This window comes from Centroberyx affinis, unplaced genomic scaffold (genome assembly GCF_046629955.1).
Source record: "Centroberyx affinis isolate AG114_WGS23_722 - 3 ecotype Tasmania unplaced genomic scaffold, CSIRO-AGI_Caff_v1 ptg000966l_1, whole genome shotgun sequence".
NCBI classification, from domain to species: domain Eukaryota; kingdom Metazoa; phylum Chordata; class Actinopteri; order Beryciformes; family Berycidae; genus Centroberyx; species Centroberyx affinis.
This window is the reverse complement of record NW_027279537.1, coordinates 262501-283898: the sequence shown is the minus strand read 5'-3', so window position 1 is coordinate 283898 and position 21398 is coordinate 262501. Positions and strand designations below refer to the sequence as shown.

The 21398-nt window shown below is 38.4% G+C and overlaps 1 protein-coding gene across 1 annotated transcript; it reads right to left on the bottom strand.

Annotated features, from left to right (window-relative positions):
* Nucleotides 1-2914: 2914 nt before the first annotated feature.
* LOC139646237 (kinase suppressor of Ras 1-like) lies at nucleotides 2915-15674 on the bottom strand (the record flags this gene model as incomplete). The annotated part of the gene is made up of 2 exons (XM_071522196.1): nucleotides 15364-15674; nucleotides 2915-3055 (listed from the first exon to the last, which is right to left on the bottom strand). Coding segments are annotated over exons 1-2 (336 nt in total), but the record flags the coding sequence as incomplete, so codon positions are not given.
* Nucleotides 15675-21398: the final 5724 nt, after the last annotated feature.

The window sequence follows — 21398 nt, the reverse complement described above, 5'->3', positions numbered from 1 at the left end:
CCACTGGTCACGGCAGAACAATCTGTCTCCATGATAACAAAAAACAAAAGCTGAAATCTACCCTTTTTTGCCTGTGCAAGTCCTGACAAAATACTGACAAAAAATGTTAGTGACTACTGCCAACTACAAGGGCGGAGACCTGAGTGAGCATAACTTTACAAGCCTGTTTTGGGCTTTTAACTTTGAAGTTAAGTGCTATGAAACTGTCAGTCATGAGACTGGCTGTGACTGCACCACCGATGGAGAACGCTGTAGGTGTATAGGCCTAGTCGTAAAGGTACAAATGACAAAGAGAGTGACAGAGTGGCAGGTATATACAAGAGTGAGACAAAGAAAGAGTGAAGAGCAAATGTTTTCACTCCCACCTTTCTGAGAAGCCACTGCGGACTGACTGTTCAGTACTCTTATCCAAGTACAACCTATGGTGGAGAACCATATTTCAAATCGGGATCTGACAAAACAGAGCAGTGGTGTCAAATGTATTGAATAGAATATAGATATCTGAAATCCTCAGAAATAGTATTTAATTTGCCAGTTTAATTCGAACCAATCACAACAGCAGCTGATTTCACAGATCAGTTTCTCCTCTCTTGCTGAAGGTGTACAAATCAGTGAAATCACCTGCTGTAGTGTTTGGTTAGAATGAAAACTTGCATAGTCTTGGGCCTCCATGGCTCGTAGTTGAGAACCACTGCTGTATAGACCCAGTGCCTAAAGAATGCGTGCCCCTAATGACAAATGATTACAGACCTGTGGCACTAACATAACAAATCATGAAGACATTGGACAGGCTGGTGCTGAACCATCTCAGAGGGTACCACTGGTAAGCCAAAGTTCGTCGACCTCTATGGATATGTGTCCAATATGGTGGTGAGCATTGGGGCTCCCCAGGGTGCTGTAGGGCCTGGGTGAGAACTTTGTTGTGTGGTGCCAGGAGAATCAAAATGTCAGCAAGACAAAGGAGCTGGTGGTGGACTTCCATCATGTCAAGTAGCCTCTAACTCCTGTCTGGCTTCTGCTATGGCCAAGGCCACTCCAAGGACTCCAAGAGCTTTTTGTACCTTCAAGTTGAGCCACAGTGTGACACCAAAATGCCCAACTCTGAAAGGACGTGTGTGACCACACCTCTGAAGGATACCAAAGCCATCACTGACTCTGGTCTGTGACAACCAACCGCTCATTAATAGGAAGACTTGTGATATCCAACACTTTGGCCCAGTGGATTGGGTTTAAGTGTTTAACTCCAGGTCCATCTGGACTCTATGTTTGACCTTCAGGTTTCATACACTTCTTCAAAAAGCACATCAAAAGTACATCTGCCATTCTTTCCATCTGGATATGCCTGACATATTGATGACAGAAGGAAACACATTTGTTGAATAAATAATGACATATGCTTGGCACGACCGGTTCAATTTCATTGTACAACAGTTCAAAAGTGGCTTTGAACATCCTGAAATTTTGTCTGTAACATATCTGTCCACCACAACCTCCCAGAAATGTCATACATGTTGTTTCTAACATGTCTAAGTCTCCATCAGGGGTGTATGACCATTAGTTGGTAAATTAGAATATTGCCAAGTGCATTTCTTTGTTGTCACCTTCAGATAAAGCACCAAATATGACCAACATTAGCTGACACTACAAACAGACATAACAATAACATTGTGCCCAATACTAATCAGTTCTTGAAATCTTCTTGAAGTCTTTCTATTTTATTTTTTGCAACATTTCAAAAGTTTGCTTAAAATTCAGTTGGATGGAAACTCAGTTACTGTCTCCTTCACCCAGCACTGTTTGTCAGATCTCAGATGACTGCTCTATTTAAAGCTCCAGTTGCCAATGAGACAAATATGCAAAAGTGGTTCAGCTGGATCTTAAACTGCCGAAGAAATAAAATACCACCCATTGTTCTCCTGATTTAATCCAATTAATGGTAGCAAGTTGTGTGAGAACGTGAGCAAAACACTTCATTGCAAATTCATGGTCCCTGAACTTTCATGTTAAATGAAGTGCCTGAAATAATACCAATTTTAAGCAATATTATTTTCACAATGATTTAAATTTAAAAACAAATTTATTGAAGAAGTTAAATGTGCCTCTGCATGTATTCCAGAATGCTCTATATAGTTTTGGTACATACATAATCAAGGAGATCCCAACTGTTGCACAAAATGTATAGAGTATATTTTTGTATTTTTTTTTATATTTGGCATTATTTGGGAGTGAGATGGAAGATGATACAATTATTTTATAATTTTGCCTCCAAACGAGTTACTCAATGTCATCATCTCTTCCACAACAAAGTGGACTTCATGATTTTCTTCCAAGTGTTATCTCATTACACTCTCAATTACCTTAATTTGCTTTGTTGCAGAAGAATCTTTACTTCTTACCTGTGGCACATACTGTGTATACAACTGTATATTAGACATCTGAGAACACACAGATGAGATTTCTGCGATACTGTGCAATGTTTTTCACGTAAGCTCAAAGAAGACAAACATAAATGTGCAGATTTTTTTTTATTCCATGTAATTAATCACTCTCTTGCTCGTTCTCCTTTCTACAAGTTCTCAAATCTTTGAACTCAGACACCTTGCAAGAAGACAAACACATTCTGATGTCGTTATCGCAGATTTGAGAAGCTATAATCATTGAGTTGCAGTTGAATTTTAATAAAATGTACTCAAGAGCAAAATTACATGTGTAAAAATATGCTACATGTTCGGAAACATAATGGCATGTATTCAAAAACAATTCTGCAAATTTGTGAATTTCTTCTTTGGTTTGAGTTCAAATCTCTTCTACGTGTTTTGAGTCTGATTTACCTCCATACACAATGAATTGTGTGCTAACCCTTAAAAACACAGACAGACAAACAAACCCCCCCCCCCCCCACACACACACACACCTGTATGAAATGTGGTCTGAGGTTCACTGTGCGGAGCCAGTCTTCCAGTCGAGGGTATCCAGCCAGAGTCTCAGTCCTCTCCCTCTCTGGCACCCGGTGCTTCAACTGCAGCTGCTTACAGATGTATTTGGTCAGCTTCTCCTGTAGGTGGAGACAACACACAGATACCACATACTGATTCACTGTCAGAGAAAAGGTCAGCCAGCCTGGAGAAACACTACCATAATATCCCACTCAAACAGAAGTACTTTTACTTTGCTTAAATTTGACATGAACATTTTTGTACATACTGAATGTATGCTGTAACTTCACATCTTGTTTTTCCTCATATTCAAATTTTTCTCCAATTTGTTATGTATACATGTCCATATTTATATTGATATTTTGATATTGACACTTTTTCACACTGCACATATTTCAGTCATTTATACTCTAATATTGTACATATTTTTATTCATTTTTATTTGCCTCAACAATAACTCTACTTTGCTGTATTCTTTTTTGTATTCTAATTTTCTTTGCTGTGTCCTCTTAATATTTGCTACAACAATGACACAATTTCCCCACAGAGATCATTAAAGTTTCATCTTATCTTGCACCAAAAAAAAGTACATTTATTAAAATTAATCTACCTAAGTAAAAAAGTATCCCATTTAAAATGTACTTAGAGTAAAGTCTAGGCCTACTGAATCACTTCAATAAAAAACATATTGTAAATTGTGGCATTTGAGGATAGACAGTATCAGTGGTAAGGTAAGGTGATATTGTACATTTTACTATGTTGAGTGTTGTAAAAATTAGATTTTGAAAGTCATGTCATTATTCCATCTGTGATAAAAAAAAAAAAAATGAAAATGTCCATGCCCACTATTCAATAACACTACTACACAGATGTTTCTCTTACTATCAGCTATCCAACTAGCTAGTAAGGCTAGGGAACTACAGCTAGCTAAACAAAAACCAGGCTAAAACAAACCGATAATACCGAAGCTGGGTGGATGTTAACTAAGCTATCGATAAATTGAATGTTCCAGCTAATTAAGTTAATGTCTCCTCTTCATGCGTGAGCAGGTTTGATGCAGGTGTAATTTACAACTGTCCAGTTTCTAATGCAATATTGCTAATGGAGAGACTACAAAATTTGAACTCTGTAATGGATGGGATTTTAAATTGAGCAAAACGCGATAATTCAGTCAAAATATATATCAACGTATATAAAAAATGTAAAAAAAAATCAACATAAAAGTAAAATTACTGATTTCAAATAGTCAAAAAAGTACAAGTACACAAAAAGCTACTCAATTACAGTAACCAGAGTAATTGTAATCCATTACTTCCAACCTTGCAAACTTCACAGTTTACAGCACTTGAGAAAAACAATTACTACCAATCATGCCTGTTGTTTGAGCAGTATCAACTTAATAAAATGAAGCAAAAGTTCTATTGTTGTGAAAATGTAACCTTTACTGTGAATCGTCACACCTTTAGCTGGCAGTTTTCACACAATTGCCACAATCATCTTCTCATATTAAGACAGAAATACCCTGACTACTCTGGTCAGCATTTGAGGGGAAATCCCTTAATGTAGGCTATACTACTGGAAATGCATATCTAAAGGTCACAATGTACAACTTTTTTTCACAATTTTCAATTCTACCTGACCTGAATTATGGTTGATATTTATACTTTTACAGTGCGTTGGACAAATAAGTGCTAAATTACATAATGTTGAATATTAAAAACATAATATTCCCATTTCTTTAGTTCTTGATGAAGCCCATGTCTTCACTTAGCCTCTGTCTAATTCATTTCTATCTGCATGAGCAGACCTGGGACAATCTGAAGTCTGTATCTGAATTACCAACAACCAGGTGTGAAAACTATTTCCAAACTGGTTTCATTTTCTTGCGATATCAACCATAAACGTTAAGTATTGTATGTAAATGGTGAGAAGTGAGACATGACTCAATGTGAGGAAATCCCCCTGACTGGTGGTCCACACCACAGGTCTACACCAGAGAACGTTCAACAGTAAGTTAAAATAAATGTCAAGTTGAAATAAATGTCAAGTGACTTTAAGGGCTTGTTTTTAAAATTCTCACAGTAAAAACCGAAAAGGATATGGGTTTCTGCAGATTGATACTGATAAGTCAACAGATTGAAGCTGCTAATACCTGATGCCTTAATAGCTTTACAATTGACCATTTTCATTTTCATTTTCATGCCCTGAAAAATTAAGATTCATTGTTTCCCTAATAATTCTATTCTTGTCTGTGTAAAAACCCTGAAATAGTATTTAGACCATAATGGAACACTAAAACTTTCCATTGAAAGTCATACTAATGAAATTGAGGCTGAGGTTGAAGCAGGGGGCGGGGTCAAAAACCTGTGATCTGGTTGGAATTTTTATGTTTGGCTACTGGTACACTATTAAGTAGGCACTAAAAATACACCGTTTCCCAGGAAGTAAATTTCTTTTACTGTTAAATAGGTGTATGTTACAATATGGAGAATTCGCTAACAAGGAGAAAGAGTCATTTTTAATTTTATTGTGACTTTAAAGTCCTACTTGATCAATAATACACACCATTCCCATAGTGTTGACCTTTGCTGATTGGAACATCACAGGCACACAGCAGTAGAGAACAGCCTCCTAATGTATGAAAACATGACAAAGTAGGAACTCCCAGCAGGACACAGAGCGAGGAAAGGTTTTCCCCAGCCAGGATCCCGAGTGAGCAAATATGCCTCTCAGACTGACCGTATTAGCTGAGAACTACAGCTTAAAACACATGCAAACATGTTCAAATACACACACATCACCAACACTCCGAGTTTTCTTGAGTAAAGTTTTATCAACATCCGGCTCTCCTCCTGTCCACATCTCAGCAGAACAATCTGTGATATAGTAGTAAATAAAAAGGAGGGTAAACTATGACCTGCAGTTGATGATTATCATAAGGCAAACAACCCCCAATTAATACAAAAATCAACTTTCAGGAAAGCATTCATTTTCCTTTTTCCCCTTAAAAGATCCTATCTTCAAATTAAGTTACATCAGTTTGATACTACTTGGTATCATGTGTATTGTGAATTTACACCCTAAAGATTTATGTCAGCCTAAATAGGTGCTAAACTCTATTCTGCAAATAAGAGTTTAAACTCTATTCCAGTGAGTTTGCTCTCCACTACATCCCTGAGAACAACAAACTGAAAAACCCTCCCTGCTTCACCTTCTACGTCACTCCCAGATAGACGCGTCAGCCTCATCTCTGGCTCGGTTTTATCAGCTCTCCCCTTCCAGCTGACAGGCTGTTCTATAAATAGTCTTCATTACATCCAGAGGAACACCGAGACGCTTTTCTCACCGGGGCGTCAGCCTCACCGTCGCTGCTATGGCAACTGACGCCATGGAAACCCTGTGATGACATCAGGGGTTTCTACATGATGGGGTCACGCTAAGACAGACAGCTCCAGACAGTTCACTTCTCACCAATGCTTGCAATGCTTTTACACGACAGACCAGTGGACCTGTGTGGTTTTCTGCACAGCAGTAAATGCTGGCTACATGCTTGTCATGACAGACAGCTGAAACTGAGGGAAAATTACAGTTTACAAAGAAGGGCCCACCATTTTCAGAGTCACAGTGAATCAAATTCTACCTTATAGCTGCCATATGGGACAGATATAAAGTCTCACCAATGCACTCAGCTAGGGCACAAGAAAAATCTGAATCCTGAATTTGAGTGGCTCTCCTGTTTATTACTTTACTTTCAAACACATCCAAAAAAGGTGCTTCAAGGGAAAAGCAAAAAGCTACACCGTAAACCCTACCACAAGCTTTCATCTATTTTGACCAAAAATGGCTACTGGCTGCTGGCTGGAGATGCATGCAAAGTTTACGTCTCTATCTTCAATTCTCGACGGTCCTATTAAGGTCCCAGCGTGCCTATCCTATGTGGAGCACATTAAAATTTCAACAGCACTATCTACGTATGTGGGAAAGCTGCAGCAGGAGGCAGCGTGCCTGCGTCCCAAGTGTCCCTCCCCTATCTTAAAATGGCCTTAGGTGAGTTGATGCACTCTGGTGCTTATGGGCCCTTGGATGAAAAAAGCAGGGTGTTAGTTTGCACTACACACGGCCTGGGCTCATACCGTAGTGGCGTGCCCGCAGTTACTCAATGTCTATCTCTGTCTGCATCTCCCTCGGCTCTGTTACATGAAGACTGCAAGAGGACTGGAGGGGGGGTGGGGGGGTTGGGGGGGGCAGACAGCAGGTATCTGTAACAGTGCCCACCTGGTTTGCTTAAGTGTGCATTCTGTGTAGTGGTATTATGTGTTGTGTGACAGCAGCTCGAAGGAAGGTCTGTTCTTCCGTTTCATCTAGAGAGAAAATGGTGGCAGGTGCCAGACCCGGTAGCTGCTTTTTTATAAGATTACACAAATGTCACTCAGTAAGCACGCATGACAAACACATACACAGCGTAGTACACCACAAAAGGATAAGGCTTGGCTACAGCATTCTCAATGTATGATAAATGGATAAAAACATGGCAATGGTGCTCTTTGAGAGGGTAATCAATCTCATGCAGTGTCATGCCTATAGAGTAGGATCACAGGTGAAAAAGGATCAAATATCCTAACTGTTCATCAGTAGGCCAGTGGCAAGGTTATTATTGTAAAGAGACATAAAGACAAAAGCTAGGAGTTAAAAAACATTGTCGTAAACTGAAAGAAATTTGAAAAAAGACTAAAATTGAACTAAAATTATCCTGTCTACTGAATTTCCTGAATTTCCCCAAGGGGATTAATAAAGTGCTATCTTATCTTATCTTAAAACGAAATAAAATAAAAATAAACGTGAAGTGTTTTTAACTTTCGTTTATGTTTTATGTTAACTTTTGGCAGATAATCTTTGCTGAACGCTAACTGAAAAATGTATGATTTTTTATTTGTACTACACAATACCTGTTGCAAAGATACAAAATATCTGTTCTGAACTGCTGCCGTTATACTTTGAAAAATACCGCTCCTACCAAAAATACTAAAACTACATACAATACAACTGAAACTAAATAAAAACTAAACTAAAACTAAAGATTTGTAAAAGAAAAAAAAAAAAAAAACTAAACTAAAAAAACTAAAACTACCAAACCCACACTGAAAGCTAACTAAATCAAAACTGAAATTGAAATGAAAATTGAAAACTAAATAAAAATAAAAACTAATCCAAACTGTAACAACCCTGGTCAGTGGGGATACATTATGCATGTGAATGGATGGCCAGTGACACTAAAAGCTAAAAATCATTCATACAAAATGAAGACTACCAGACGCAGCAGAGAAAATACAAAAAGACTTCTGCACCTCAGGCAAACTGGTAGAAAATATAGAACAGAGGATACATATGGAGTATTATTTGCATATCAAATAGGAAAGGCTTTCGGAACAAACCGAAAAACAAGACATTTGACCAACGGCTTTAGCAGCAATGCCAAAGGGAAAAATCACTGTTGAGCTAGATTAGATTAGATTAGATTAGATTAGAGCAGATACTCTTTATTTTCCACAAGGGAAATTCTACTGCTGCATTTTTCTTAAACATGACTGGAACTTCAATCACAATTGACATCTATTGCAGACTTTGCAGGGTGCTATGACGCTTATGAAAATAACTAGGCTACAACGTACCAAGGTAAGCACAATTATAGTCAGTGTGGGTTAATTTGGATGAAAAAGGAGGGGGGTGTGTGGTGTTATTTGTCAGAACAGTAAAAACAAAAGCCACAAAAAAGGTCAAAAAGGGGAGGAGAAAACAAATGATACACAGGGACCAATGGAGGGAGAGAGAAATGAAAGGAGAGAAAGCAAGAGACCAAGCGGTTGAGAAACCACATGGGGCTTTCCTGATGCTATCATCGGCATTTTCTTGAGGCTGCCTTCTTTCTTCAACAGCCTCAACGACTAATACAGCAGAAAGAAATGCCAAACTAACGTTGACTTCAATAGTTTTCTTCATTTGCAAACTGTACTGAATCTGCAGAATTTGGAACTTCATAGAGATTAGCTTTAATTTGACATCTACTCTACACCTTAACTAACCTGACATGGTATCAACATGGCATCAGCGCTGACGTAATACAGAAACCAAAGTGTACCAACAATCACATCCTATTAATTGTTACTGATTAGTTTAGACATATGAACACATAAAGCTAAATGATTACAATGCAACAACATAAAGCTTGAGAATTTTGGCTTCTTGTAAGCAATATGGCCTCCTCTTTATCCAAGTCATATTAATGTGATACTAATTGCCATAAAATACCTCCAATCTCCTGAAATCCACACTTACAAGATTGGCAGATACCTGATGGTGGCGCTATAACTGGCACTATAAAAATGTCATCTTTGAAAGTCCCACATCAAAAGTCCAATTAACTTGATTTGTCAATTGGAGTCCGCCATATTGGATTTTTGGTTTTTCCAATTTACCAATTAAAACTACATTTTGTACATGTGCAGAAGGGACAGAAGGGAGGAAATACACAAATTATTTATAAATGGGGCCATTTGGATAAACAATATCACCACCAGTAACCAATGGAATTAACAAACAGGTGTCGCCTAATACATAATTGGCCATAACTATCAACCCTTTTTCCAAACATCACCAAACTTGGTGAGGGACTGAACCATGTCTTAAGAAGTATTTTAAAATTGGCTCCTATAGGCCACAAAGGCCAATAATGTGCATTTCCTACTGAGATTTGGTGTATTTGTCAAAATACGGATCTTGGGATTGGAATTAGTGGGCGTGGCCTATGCACATTGGGTGTGGCCTATCACATAACGGCTTATAACTCAAGGTAGGTTTGTGCAGTCACCATGAAACTTTGTGTACATGGTAGACAAATGCTTCCCAACAAATACTACCCCAATAAGCCAGTTGGGGGCACTGTACTTAAGGATGAATTTTAAAACTTTGAAAGGCCGTAATTCCTAAATCCAATTGACACGAATCTCGTTACACATTTCCAGCTGTCCTTGCTCAACAAATTTGCCTCAAGGAAAGCCAAAGTCTGCCCATTTAATTTTTTGCTAATTAGTATTTTTTGAAAAACAGTTTCATTGTTCTGCATTCTTCTAATGTGTTAATATGTTAGAAGACCCCAAAGTTAGCTCCCAGGATTCCACAATGTTCTTGGTTTTCTTGAAAAGGTAAGTTAGAATTTTTCAGCATTTGATTGTTTGAATTAGTATGTACTGTAGTATGTAATTTACCAAATTTCATGTAATTTGGCCAAAAGGGGGCGCTGTAGTGACATTTCAAATTTTAAAAGGCCACATCTCAAACAAAATAAGTCTGACACCAAACCTGGTAGCCAGATCCAGCAGTCCTTGCTTTACAAATATGCATCTTGGACCACGGTGATGTGGGCGTGGCCTATGAAGGAATATATCTTATATTGGGCTTAAATGTCATTAGGGTTTGAACCCTGAAAATGCTGTTTTTTGGATACCTGTTGCTATACTTTTGGGAGCTCGTAAGTCCATGTTTCGTTGTACCTGTACTGTACTGTACTGTGCATTGTACAATGACAAAATTGAATTGAACTGAATTGAATTGAACACAACACATGCCGAGGGTCTGTACAGGATCTGTGCTTGTTAATAAACCCAGTATAGTGCCTCGGAACTTGAATGGATAGAACAGTCCTTCTGTTTGTCATGGTAATTTGGCTAGAACAGCATAAAATGCTGATTATGGTATTTTAAGGGTTAATTGCCATGGTGACAAATCTGGGAATGAAAGCTGTAGTGTGTCACACTCGTTTGAGAACTACACAGATGTATCTGTTGCACGAGCGCTTAGCAAATGCTCAAAACTCAACTGAAAGCTGCTATTTGTGCCAAAGTTAACATAGCATTATCAAAGATTGTGCTTCTCTTGCTAGCTCTTCTCCTCAAAATCAGTATATTAGCAAACCAAGCTGGTAAGCATCATCATCAAACAGGTAGGTTACCTTTAACTTGATATAGTCCCTTAAATGCTATAAACTAACGTAGCTTAGCCTACCTTTAGTGGAGAAGAAAAATTAGCATTTGCTAACTTCAAACAGCTAATGGACATCAATTGAAACCAGATTAACTATAACCACTTCTACTCACTGTACAGAGACAACTTAAATTAAAAAACACAGCAGCAGCTTGTAAAAGACCACCTAGTGGTGGCATGAGTGACGACTTAATTCAGCTGCAATGCCAGTTTTCCACTTTGGTCCTTGCTGCAAAACCTCTCACCTCAGCGACTCAGAGTGTCTTATTCTCCTTCTCCTCCATGCTGGGTTTCTTGTGAACCCCAAAGGCCGTTTCTATAACATTATACATGTACACCCTATACAGCACTTGTACTATCATTTACACGGCAACAGCTCCACAGTCCATCACACACAGGGTACGAACAACTTGTGATCCTCATATTCAGACTCTACCAGGTAGAGTCTGACAACATGATGGTTTCACTGCTGGAAAGACAAATTAAGCAATAGAGCATTCCATTTGGTTTAAGAAATAGCAGGTGGCCTAGTTGATCATGGAGTAATTTATTATTCACTTCTCACCCTCCCAGGATCAGCATTTCTCCATCTCTATGAGTCAACATTGATATCTTTTTAGTAAACCTTATAACAAAAGCCAAAAGTCTGAAATTGGACGTGAAACCCGTTCAAGAGAAATCATTACCTGAGTTTTACACGTTGAGCGACTCTTAGGCCAAGCACAAAACTCGTGTCTCAGTCAACCACATGTCAGATCATTACTTATGCCTTCTGAGGGTGATAAACACAAGACTCAACTGACTGTGTTATGGTGAAATGGCTAATGATGCTCTCTTAGTTCCCCCTCTCACCTGACTCACAGGCACATCCTAATATGGCTGTCTTCAAACTCATAATAATATTAACTCTGGTGCATTCTCATATAGGGTTCAACCTATATGGGTTTTTAGAGGCCGATACCAATATTTTTAGACTGAAGTATTCAGTGTTTCCTCGAGAATTGTATTCTTGTCAGGGTGGCAAAGCCTCTGAAACAGCATTTAGACCATCATGGGACTTTCCAGTGAAACTAGGGATATCACAAGCCAATATCAAAGACCGGAACCGTCAGACCTGATCATGGCGTATTTTGATTGATCGTATTGGCTATACACGACACCCTATCAAATCCCGATCCATGTATTTAGTTAATTTCTCCCCCTCTGCGCCATTTACGCCAATTGCCATAAGAAATGTAGGGCTGAAACTAACGATTATTTTCATTGTCAATTAATCTGTCGATTATTTTCTCGATTAATCGATTAGTTGTTTGGTCTATAAAATGTCAGAAAATGGTGAAAAATGTCGATCAGTGTTTCCCAAAGCCCAAGATGACATCCTCAAATGTCTTGTTTTGTCCACAACCCAAAGATATTCAGTTTACTGTCATAGAGGAGTAAAGAAACCAGAAAATATTCACATGTAAGAAGCTGGAATCAGAGAATTTTAACTTATTTTTCTTAAAAAATTACTCAAACCGATTAATCGATTATCAAAATAGTTGGCAATTAATTTAATAGTTGACAACTAATCGATTAATCGATTAATCATTGCAGCTCTAAAGAAATGTACGTACCGTAAACAGTGACGGCACTTATAGCAGTGAGGCGCAAAACACAGATAGGTCGATAATGAAAAAACTATGTTGACTTTCACTTAACCAAACAGATGTACGTAATTCTTCACTGGCACGCGCTACATCTCCTATGCACAAATAAACTCAAAACGTAGCTAAAGACAAGTATACCCAAAATCTCCACTGTAACGAAATCAAAAATGGCCGACTGACGTCTCAATTTCTTCGTTGGTGCTGTGCTTCTGAGTGGTGCCGCTTCGCCTAATATGCTTCTTAAATCGCTCATTTCAACTGATGAAATATGGTCATAAACCACGCGAGGCAATACTAACTCATTTTAAAGCGTCTTCTTGTTCTAATGATTTAATTATTTCGAATGAGCACATCCACTACACAAATTTGTTCCGCTCCACCTTTTGACCACCGGTTGCAGCAGTGAGCGTATTGCTCGGAAGCACAGTGCCAGCAAAGAAGTCGAGATGTCTGATTTTGGGTGTACTTGTCTATTGTCAGGTATTTTGAGGGGCAGCAGCAACAGAGATGCTTTCAATGTTAGTGTAATGGAAAGGTATTTATTAATTTATTAAAGATAAAAGAAATGCAGCCAAACTGTAGACTATTTATTCTTGATGCAGTTGTTAAACTGAGTATTATGTTTATCTTTCCTCACTTGGTTTGGTTTTAGAGATTTAGAGATTGATCGGAGTGATGCTTGTAGTACGCAGCAATTATTTAAAAAAAATGAATGACAAAATATCAGGACTTGGTTCGGCAGATACTCGATATTAAATGACTCGGATATGAGAGAAAAAAAGCTGATCGGGACATCCATAACTGAAACACTGACTAAGACTAAGCTCTTTGAGGCAGGTTGGACCCGCCCACCTATCAATAACATTTAAATTGTAAGGAAACATTATTGCCTTTAAATGAAGAAGTAATTTACAAAAAACATTAAATGAATTTAAAAATGTAAAGAAAACACATTTTCATTGCAGGTTGTCCAGACTGTTTTATATCACAGGTGCACAACATGACTGGCTGATATCTGATATTTAGTAAAAGGCCAGTATTGGCCCCATATATATCAGTCTAGCCCTCATCTCAAAGCCAGGCCATGTAAACACAGGCCTGGATGTAGAAACTTGACTCCCTATCCACTGCTTTCAGCTCTGACCAGGCAACAGACAGCCTTATTGTGGGATGGAGAGGAGAGCGACAGGTAAACAAGGCAGGAGGTCTATCAAAAAGCTCTTGGCCTTTTGTGGCTCATCCAGTATACACAACTCCCTCGCCTCCTCCTTCGGTAACAGGAGCCGCAGCACACCAACCTAGTTCTTCCTGGTCATCTCCTCCTCCCACCGTCTCTCACTCTATGTTGCACGTCACTTTCTTGCTAAACAGGCCACGCTGAGAATGCGTGGGAGGGAATGACATCTAAATTTAGACTCTTGCCACAGAGATGTACACAACAAGAGCTCTGTGCGCTTCCCAGCCCCTGGGGGAGAAGGCAGCAATAGCCACTCCTCAGCAGACCACAGAGATTGTTGTGATGCTTCAAATGCATCAACTCTATGCCAAAGAGACAGCAAATGAGCTGAAGAGGAGAGCTGTCCATTTAACCCATCCATAACATCAATGAAAACAGCAATGAAAATATGAGACAAAAATTATGGCACGAATATGAATATGATAAAAAAAAACATTACACTAACCTTTAATTCATTGTTGTAAAGAGTTATAACCTAAACTAAATTGCCTTCCATGAAGGCAATTTCTTGACTTAAAGAGACTATAAGATGGTTTGAACAATGTGTGGACTTCTGAAAAGAACACAACCTGCTGCATGAGTAATTAATCATGCTGCCTCACAACTAACCAATGACATGTCTCATGCATAGATGACAAGTTCAATTTGTCATAATCCCTAAATAGCTATGAGTCAAATTAATTTTATATCCATCATCTGCTTTGCCAGGAGGTCTGAAGTTTTTTAAGAGGCACATGAAAACTATTGTCAAGCTATTCCAATTTTGCCATGTTTAAACTATTCAAAAATGCAATTTCTGATATTCAGCATAGGTGTATCTGTCTGATAAACCAGGAAGTCTGGCATGAAGTGTGTGAAAGCATATAAATACACACACACTGCCTTACAAAACGTAAGCAACAGTAGCCTAGCTAAACTACTTTTGCTTTGTTTTAAAGGCTAAGATTAAGATTCACAGAAACGAAAACTGGACCATTAAGTGTAACTACTAAACTGCGTGCTGTTCGCTCTGGAGAGAACGTCACGCCAAACTCTATTAAAAAACTGACAATTTAATACCGCCTTCCTTATTGGCAAATGTACCCGCCTTGGAAAACACGATTAAGACCTTTACCAGAATACATTAAGGTCTTCTGGTAAATTCGGCATACATCCAATACACCAACAAGCACTTTATTGCAATAAAATCTCAATTTTTAGACTTGGTTCACACAGCTGCTTACTGCCGCCCACCACGGCGTATTTTGGTGGAAGAGTGCGAGTAACAGGCAAACCAATACTAAAAGTTGACATTTTACTTAAGTACGTGCTGCACGTTGGATCTGAGTCATGCCGAATTGATGAATCGCTCCTACTGAGTTGTAAAAGATCGTTTGTCATGTTCTATCAGGTGCCGATAAGCCAGAAATCATTTAACTGACAGATTTCTGGATTCAATTTGGCAACTCAGTGAAAGACAATAGCGCGTATCGGAGATAAGGCACCGGAGTATGAGTCGGTTTACCTCTAAAGTGCGGATCTCCTGCTGGGTGAGGTCGTTGGATGCGGCGCATTTGGTCCTGAGACCCTGCAGGCTGGAGATGGAGATGTCGATCATGTTCTGGATGAGCTGACATTGCTGCAGAGCCTCCTCAGCTTCTTCTCTGTTGTCTTCTCTGATTTGGACCATCCTGCCTCCTCTGTCTGGCTCTCTATCCATTCCTCGACATTGGCGCGGCTTGTATCGCAAAACAGCTACCAGACAGACAGGCTACTGCAATTATTTCTACAGAATGTGTGTCGGCGTTTTAACACAGTGCATGGTTTGCAACAAGCCCCAAGTTCCGTGTTTGTGTTTCTACGCGCACTTAGTAGAAGTCACCACCAGTGTCAAGCCAGCTAGAATGAACAAATAAAACTTCCGGTTGGGCAACGTCAACGACCACGTTTCAACTGTTTTGAGCAGCTGTTTTGAGCAGTCAGTTAATGAGCTGTCTGGTGTAAATGAAAACATAGTTGCTACCTTTTTTTTTCTTACCAAATATCATTTTCATAGCATCAATTAAGAGACATAGGTCTGTTCAAGATCCCATAATATGTAAAGAAATTCTCTAAACACTAAACTTATATCAAATGTATTCAATTTATTTAATTTTAATCTATTTCAGTCCCATTTGTTGCCAAAGGCTACAGAATGGGAGACCCAGTTCATGGGTTAGGGGACACAGTCTACAGACTTTAGGAACAATTGGAACACTGATATAGATGAAATTATAATTTTATAAGATAGGAGATACCATTCCAAGTTGTCTGGTATAAGTTTTTTGCTTGAGAGTTTTGTTTTAACTTTTGACAGACTGAAATATAGCACAGGGTAGTGACTTATTCTGACTGACTTGATCTCCTATTAGGAACAACTGTGCCACTGAAATGGGTTAAAATAGACTTTTATAAGATAGGTAGTAAGTAAGTTGTCTGATACACGTTTGGGAATTTAGGCTATTTGTATATTTTTCCAATATATATGGCATCCTGTATAGGCATATATGCCTATTAATCTACTGTATGCTGTGAAAGGACATTTAAAAAACAGCTAAACTGAGGATCTATGTTTATTGTAATGAATGAGTGCTTTTGAAACGATTTGTGTTATTCTGCACACACACATACTGAATTATTCTTGTTTTCCAGGAGCGATCAAAACTTTTATTTTGAAGGCAAAATCGTCACATTTCCGGTCTTATTCTAGCGAACTCCAGCATCTTGACGCAGCTCTGGAAGTTTGACAGCGACAACCAGCTGCCCCGATGCTGCGTTCGCTGTCTCCTCGTAAACTCCCACTTCCCAGCACAGAAGTTGTAAATACTGGTCGCGCATTCAGGTACTTTTGGTGGGAAATAATGACAGTTGGATCCTGTTGTGTTTTGGCGGTTGATGTGTTATTTTAGTGGCACGGAGCTACTTTGTGCCGCGGCAGCAGAATAAAGGGGAGAAAATAAATATCTATCAGGCATGTAATTGACGTTTCTTTTTTTATTCTTTATTAAGAAAGAAAAATGCCTGGCCACTAAAAATGAAGCAAAGAGTGAAGACAAAAACATACAACAATGCAAATGACATCCATCGAATCCCAAACTATTACATATTATAATAAAATATATCTCTTTTACTATCAGTTATAACTGTAAGTAACCGCAATTCCATGCAATCCATTCCCCTCCCCCAGATTTCCAACCAATACAGTCCACTTAACATATAAACATATAATCACACAACTTATGTAGTCTTTTTTCTCTGCATAAACCTAATTTGAAATCAACTGAGTTTCATCTCTTTGTTGTTGACATGGCCCTTAAACACTGTTGTTTCATTCACAGGCGCTTGATTTGGACTAACAATATTGCCAACAACATATGAAGGCAGCATGGTGCGATGCAGTGCATTGTGGGAAATGTTGTCCAGTTTCCCTCCAAGTTGTGGCAGGTGTCAGGTAATGGGTGATTTACTGTGCCTGCCATTTGATTTCTTTAGTACGAAAGAGGATTGGGGCCACATGTGAAACATTTATTTGAGTTCTGAGATTAAAGTCAGAATTCTCAGAATCTTTTTTTCTCAGAGTTCTGACTTTATTCTCAGAATTACGACTTTAAACTCAGAACTCAAATTTTTTCACTTGGCCCTAATCCTCTTCCATACTTGTGATACTAGTGATAAAGAAACCTGTTATTTCCTGCCGAGGTGCTGTCATAAACCAAAAGAGATCAACAGTTATTAACTCATTCTAATTAAACCTATAATAAACCTATTCTAATAACATTTCATAAATAGCCTACATTTTCCATCAGTATGGGAGGTGCTGCTTATTCCATGTTATTGCTGTGAACAAGGCTTTGACCGATGTGGCATTTTGAAGGCTGATAACAATGCTGATATTTTGGGGTTGAAGTTGCTGACAGCAGCTTAAAGTTCATTCTACTATACATTGTATTGGCTGACGTGTCATTTGTTAGTTCTAAAATGAGATATCCACTGAATAAAGTCACACTGACTAACACTGACTAAGACACTAACCCTAACACTGACTACAATAAACCAATAAAACAAGACTGAAACAAATGATGGCACTTTTTAAAGGAGAGTGAGGCTCTTAAACCCTTGGTTGACAAAATGTGAACCATTAAAGTTCCAGTCTAGAGTATATTTAGTCATAGCCCATATGTTTTATGTTCACAGGGTTCAACCAATATGGGTTTTTGAAGGCCAATACCAGTGTTTTTGGATTGGAAACTATTACTTCCACCACTACCACTATATATACTACTACTACTACTACAACTACTAAAAAATAATTCATCAGTTCAACGGATTTTTATTATGTGGCAAATTCCCACATAAAATAATTAAGTTAATCCAACTGTATCTTACCATGTTCATTACATGTAATTAAAATGTTTAGGTCAAACATATTTAAACTACACTGACCCAATGTGATTTGTACCAAAGTCAAACATATCTATATTACATTGTCCCAATGTGTTTTCCCCCCAAATCAAACACATGTGCAGTATATTACGTTGACCCAATGTGATTTGGGCCCCAAGTCAAACATATCCATATTATGTTGATCTGATATGAATTGTTTCCTGGATGCATTATTTCAGGTTTTTAAATGATCTAAACGAAAAACTATCATATTCATAAAATGACAACTCAAATGGCATTTTAAGGTGTTTATTGCAAATCTTTTAAGTGCAACTGACAAATTTCAACAACCAGGATAAAGAGAGCGAGAGAGATAGAAAGAGAAAGAGGGAGAGACAGAGACTAGAGCCCCTTTTCCACTGCATGGTACCGGCTCGACTCGACTCGCCTTTTTTGGTTTTCCATTGGGCAAGTACCAGGTACCATATTACCTGGTACTTTTTTTAGTAGCACCTCTGTCGAGGTTCCAAGCTGAAGGAGTCCAAATCTGCTCCTGTTAAAAGGTACTTTTAAAAGAACATGCTGAAATGTAGAGTTCTATAAAAATGATGCAGAATCCTTTAGAAGCATGCTTGTGATCGGAAAATAGCAAAGCATGTAACCCATTATTGCTCCAGTTAAGCTCCCTAAGAGTACAACAACTACATGAATACCAAACGTGAATTCTAAAAATGATAGCCTGACATTTTGATTTTCTCCTTCACCTTTAGGCACTTGTTCCATCAAGCTTAAAAAAAAAACATGATTCTGCCCATCAGTTTTTTCACATTTTTAACAGCCTGTCAGGTGTTGTAACATTTCAATTAAATGCTTTAATGCTAGCCATTCTGAGAGTGACTGAAGGATAAATGCAGAAACATTTCCACCTGTAATTACATTTCCCTGACAAAGAAAATAGCACCAGTTACAAATCAGTAGTTGACAAAGTTAACAACAGCTAAAACACCCAAACAAGGGTAACAAGGTCAACTGCCTGCACATGAACATGTGTGAGGACATTTCAGGTAGACAAAAGTTGTGATGTCTATTGACACGTCTTTATTGTACGTTTTTGGACTCTGTGCGACTGTTTCTGTCCATCCAAGTTGAAAAAAAGTTTTTGAAACACCTCAAGTGTATTGCAGACCGGTTGGATAGCTCAGATAAAAAAACAAAATCACTGAAGTTGAGCAAATATTTGAATCATAAGCCATTACATACAATATCTCATGATGCAACTTGGCAGGACCCATGTTTCACCGAGCTCCTCCTCAATTTCAAATTTGCGTGCGTCTTCCAGACAAATCTACAGCAAACAGCTCTTATTCAGTAAATGAATACTGTTTGTCTTGCAGACATTTTGACCTAGCATGTCTTGGAGACGTGCATAAGCAGTCAGTAAGTCCAGCTGTTGTAGGCTTCACTTGTCTAACAGACAACAACTAAACAAGTGATTTGTCTGCAAGATGCTTCTGGTTGTTGTCTCTTCGACATGTAAAGGCTACAACAGCTTGATTTAGGAGCTGTTATATCAAAACCATCTCCAAAATAATACCAACTGTTACAGACACATACAGTGCCCTAAAAAGCCTTTGCCACTACGACCGATCTTTAATTAAAAAAAGAACAACATTACATATACATCTAAATGCTTTTGTACTCACTGTGTAGATGGCTCAGTGCACCTCACTGGATGTTAATTCGTGATCTGGAGAAGGAAAAGGCAGATAGCTCAAAATTTGAAACTTGAATGCATTCAAAATTATGCTACCCAGCATAAAATAATATGTAACTAGACCTACATATGTCTTTAAAAGGACGTTAAATTAAGTATTTTGTTCATTCACAATCGTTCTGTCACTGCAGTACAGTAGCCCCCTTCAGTTACTTGCAGCTAATGTTACATAAACCCCACACTTGACTAACGTTACTAACGTTAGTCAACTAGCTAACGTCTTAGCTAGTTGCCGAACGGGCTAGGCTGGCTAAAGCTAACATTTGCTCAAGTTAGCTAACGTTAGCTAGCTTCAGTGTCTGCCATGTGGAAAATAACTACAGACCGAGAAAATCCCACCTGTCACCTAGATCATTGGCATTTTCAGAGAATTGTTTTTCAACTAGCGTTAACTTACAAGTACTTAAACTAAAAACAACCCAATTACTGCTAGAGTAACGTTAGCTAACTAGCCACATAAAGTATGGGAACGTGAGCAACTCAGTAATTGGAATCGGTTTTGCCAGCAAGTGTAGGCCTACCAAAGCGATTTAGCAGCAAAAATAATTCAATGAGGCCATTTGCAAGTTTTATCAAACTACTTCATGACATATAATAAAACACTGAAGTCCTCACCGAAATGTAGCTGGCGATGTCCTGTTTGGCGCCTGTAAATTAATCTTTCAAACAGACCTCGCACGCCGCCAAGGTTTCTGACATGCGCAGTAGGTGGTCTCCGGTGGTCAACTAAAATCTTTCTCATTAATCCAATTTATTTGACTCTCATTACATGTCCAACCTGTTAAATTTACATTTATCTAATACGTTATATACATATGTATAAATAGAAACATGTTATATTTAAATTAAGCCAAAATGATTGTTTTATGCCTTACCAATTAATGCCCATAAGCAGTTTTTTGAGTGTATTATTACTGCTACTACTACTACTATACTACTACTACAACTACTGCTACTACTACTACTATACTACTACTACAACTACTGCTACTACTGCTGCTAGTATACTGCTACTACTACTACTACTGCTGTTGCTGCTGCTACTACTACTCACAATCATCCTTTTTTATTCTACTCTATTTCATTTATCTATCACCTACAGAATTGATTTGGTCATATTAGTTTTAGGTAGGTTGTATTCATTGTTTCCTGAAAAGTTTGACTGGAGAATAAACTACAGCGAAGCAAACTAAAGCAAGATTCGGGTCTGTCTTCCAAACACCTGCCAGTACCAGTTACGTGTAGGAAACAGATTTTGACACAAAACATGATCAGTTCATGAGGAAAACTTTCTCTGGTGTAAAGTTAGAAGACACTGCCCTCTACTGCCAGAGCTGTGTAAATGAAGAGACTCTGCTCTGGTG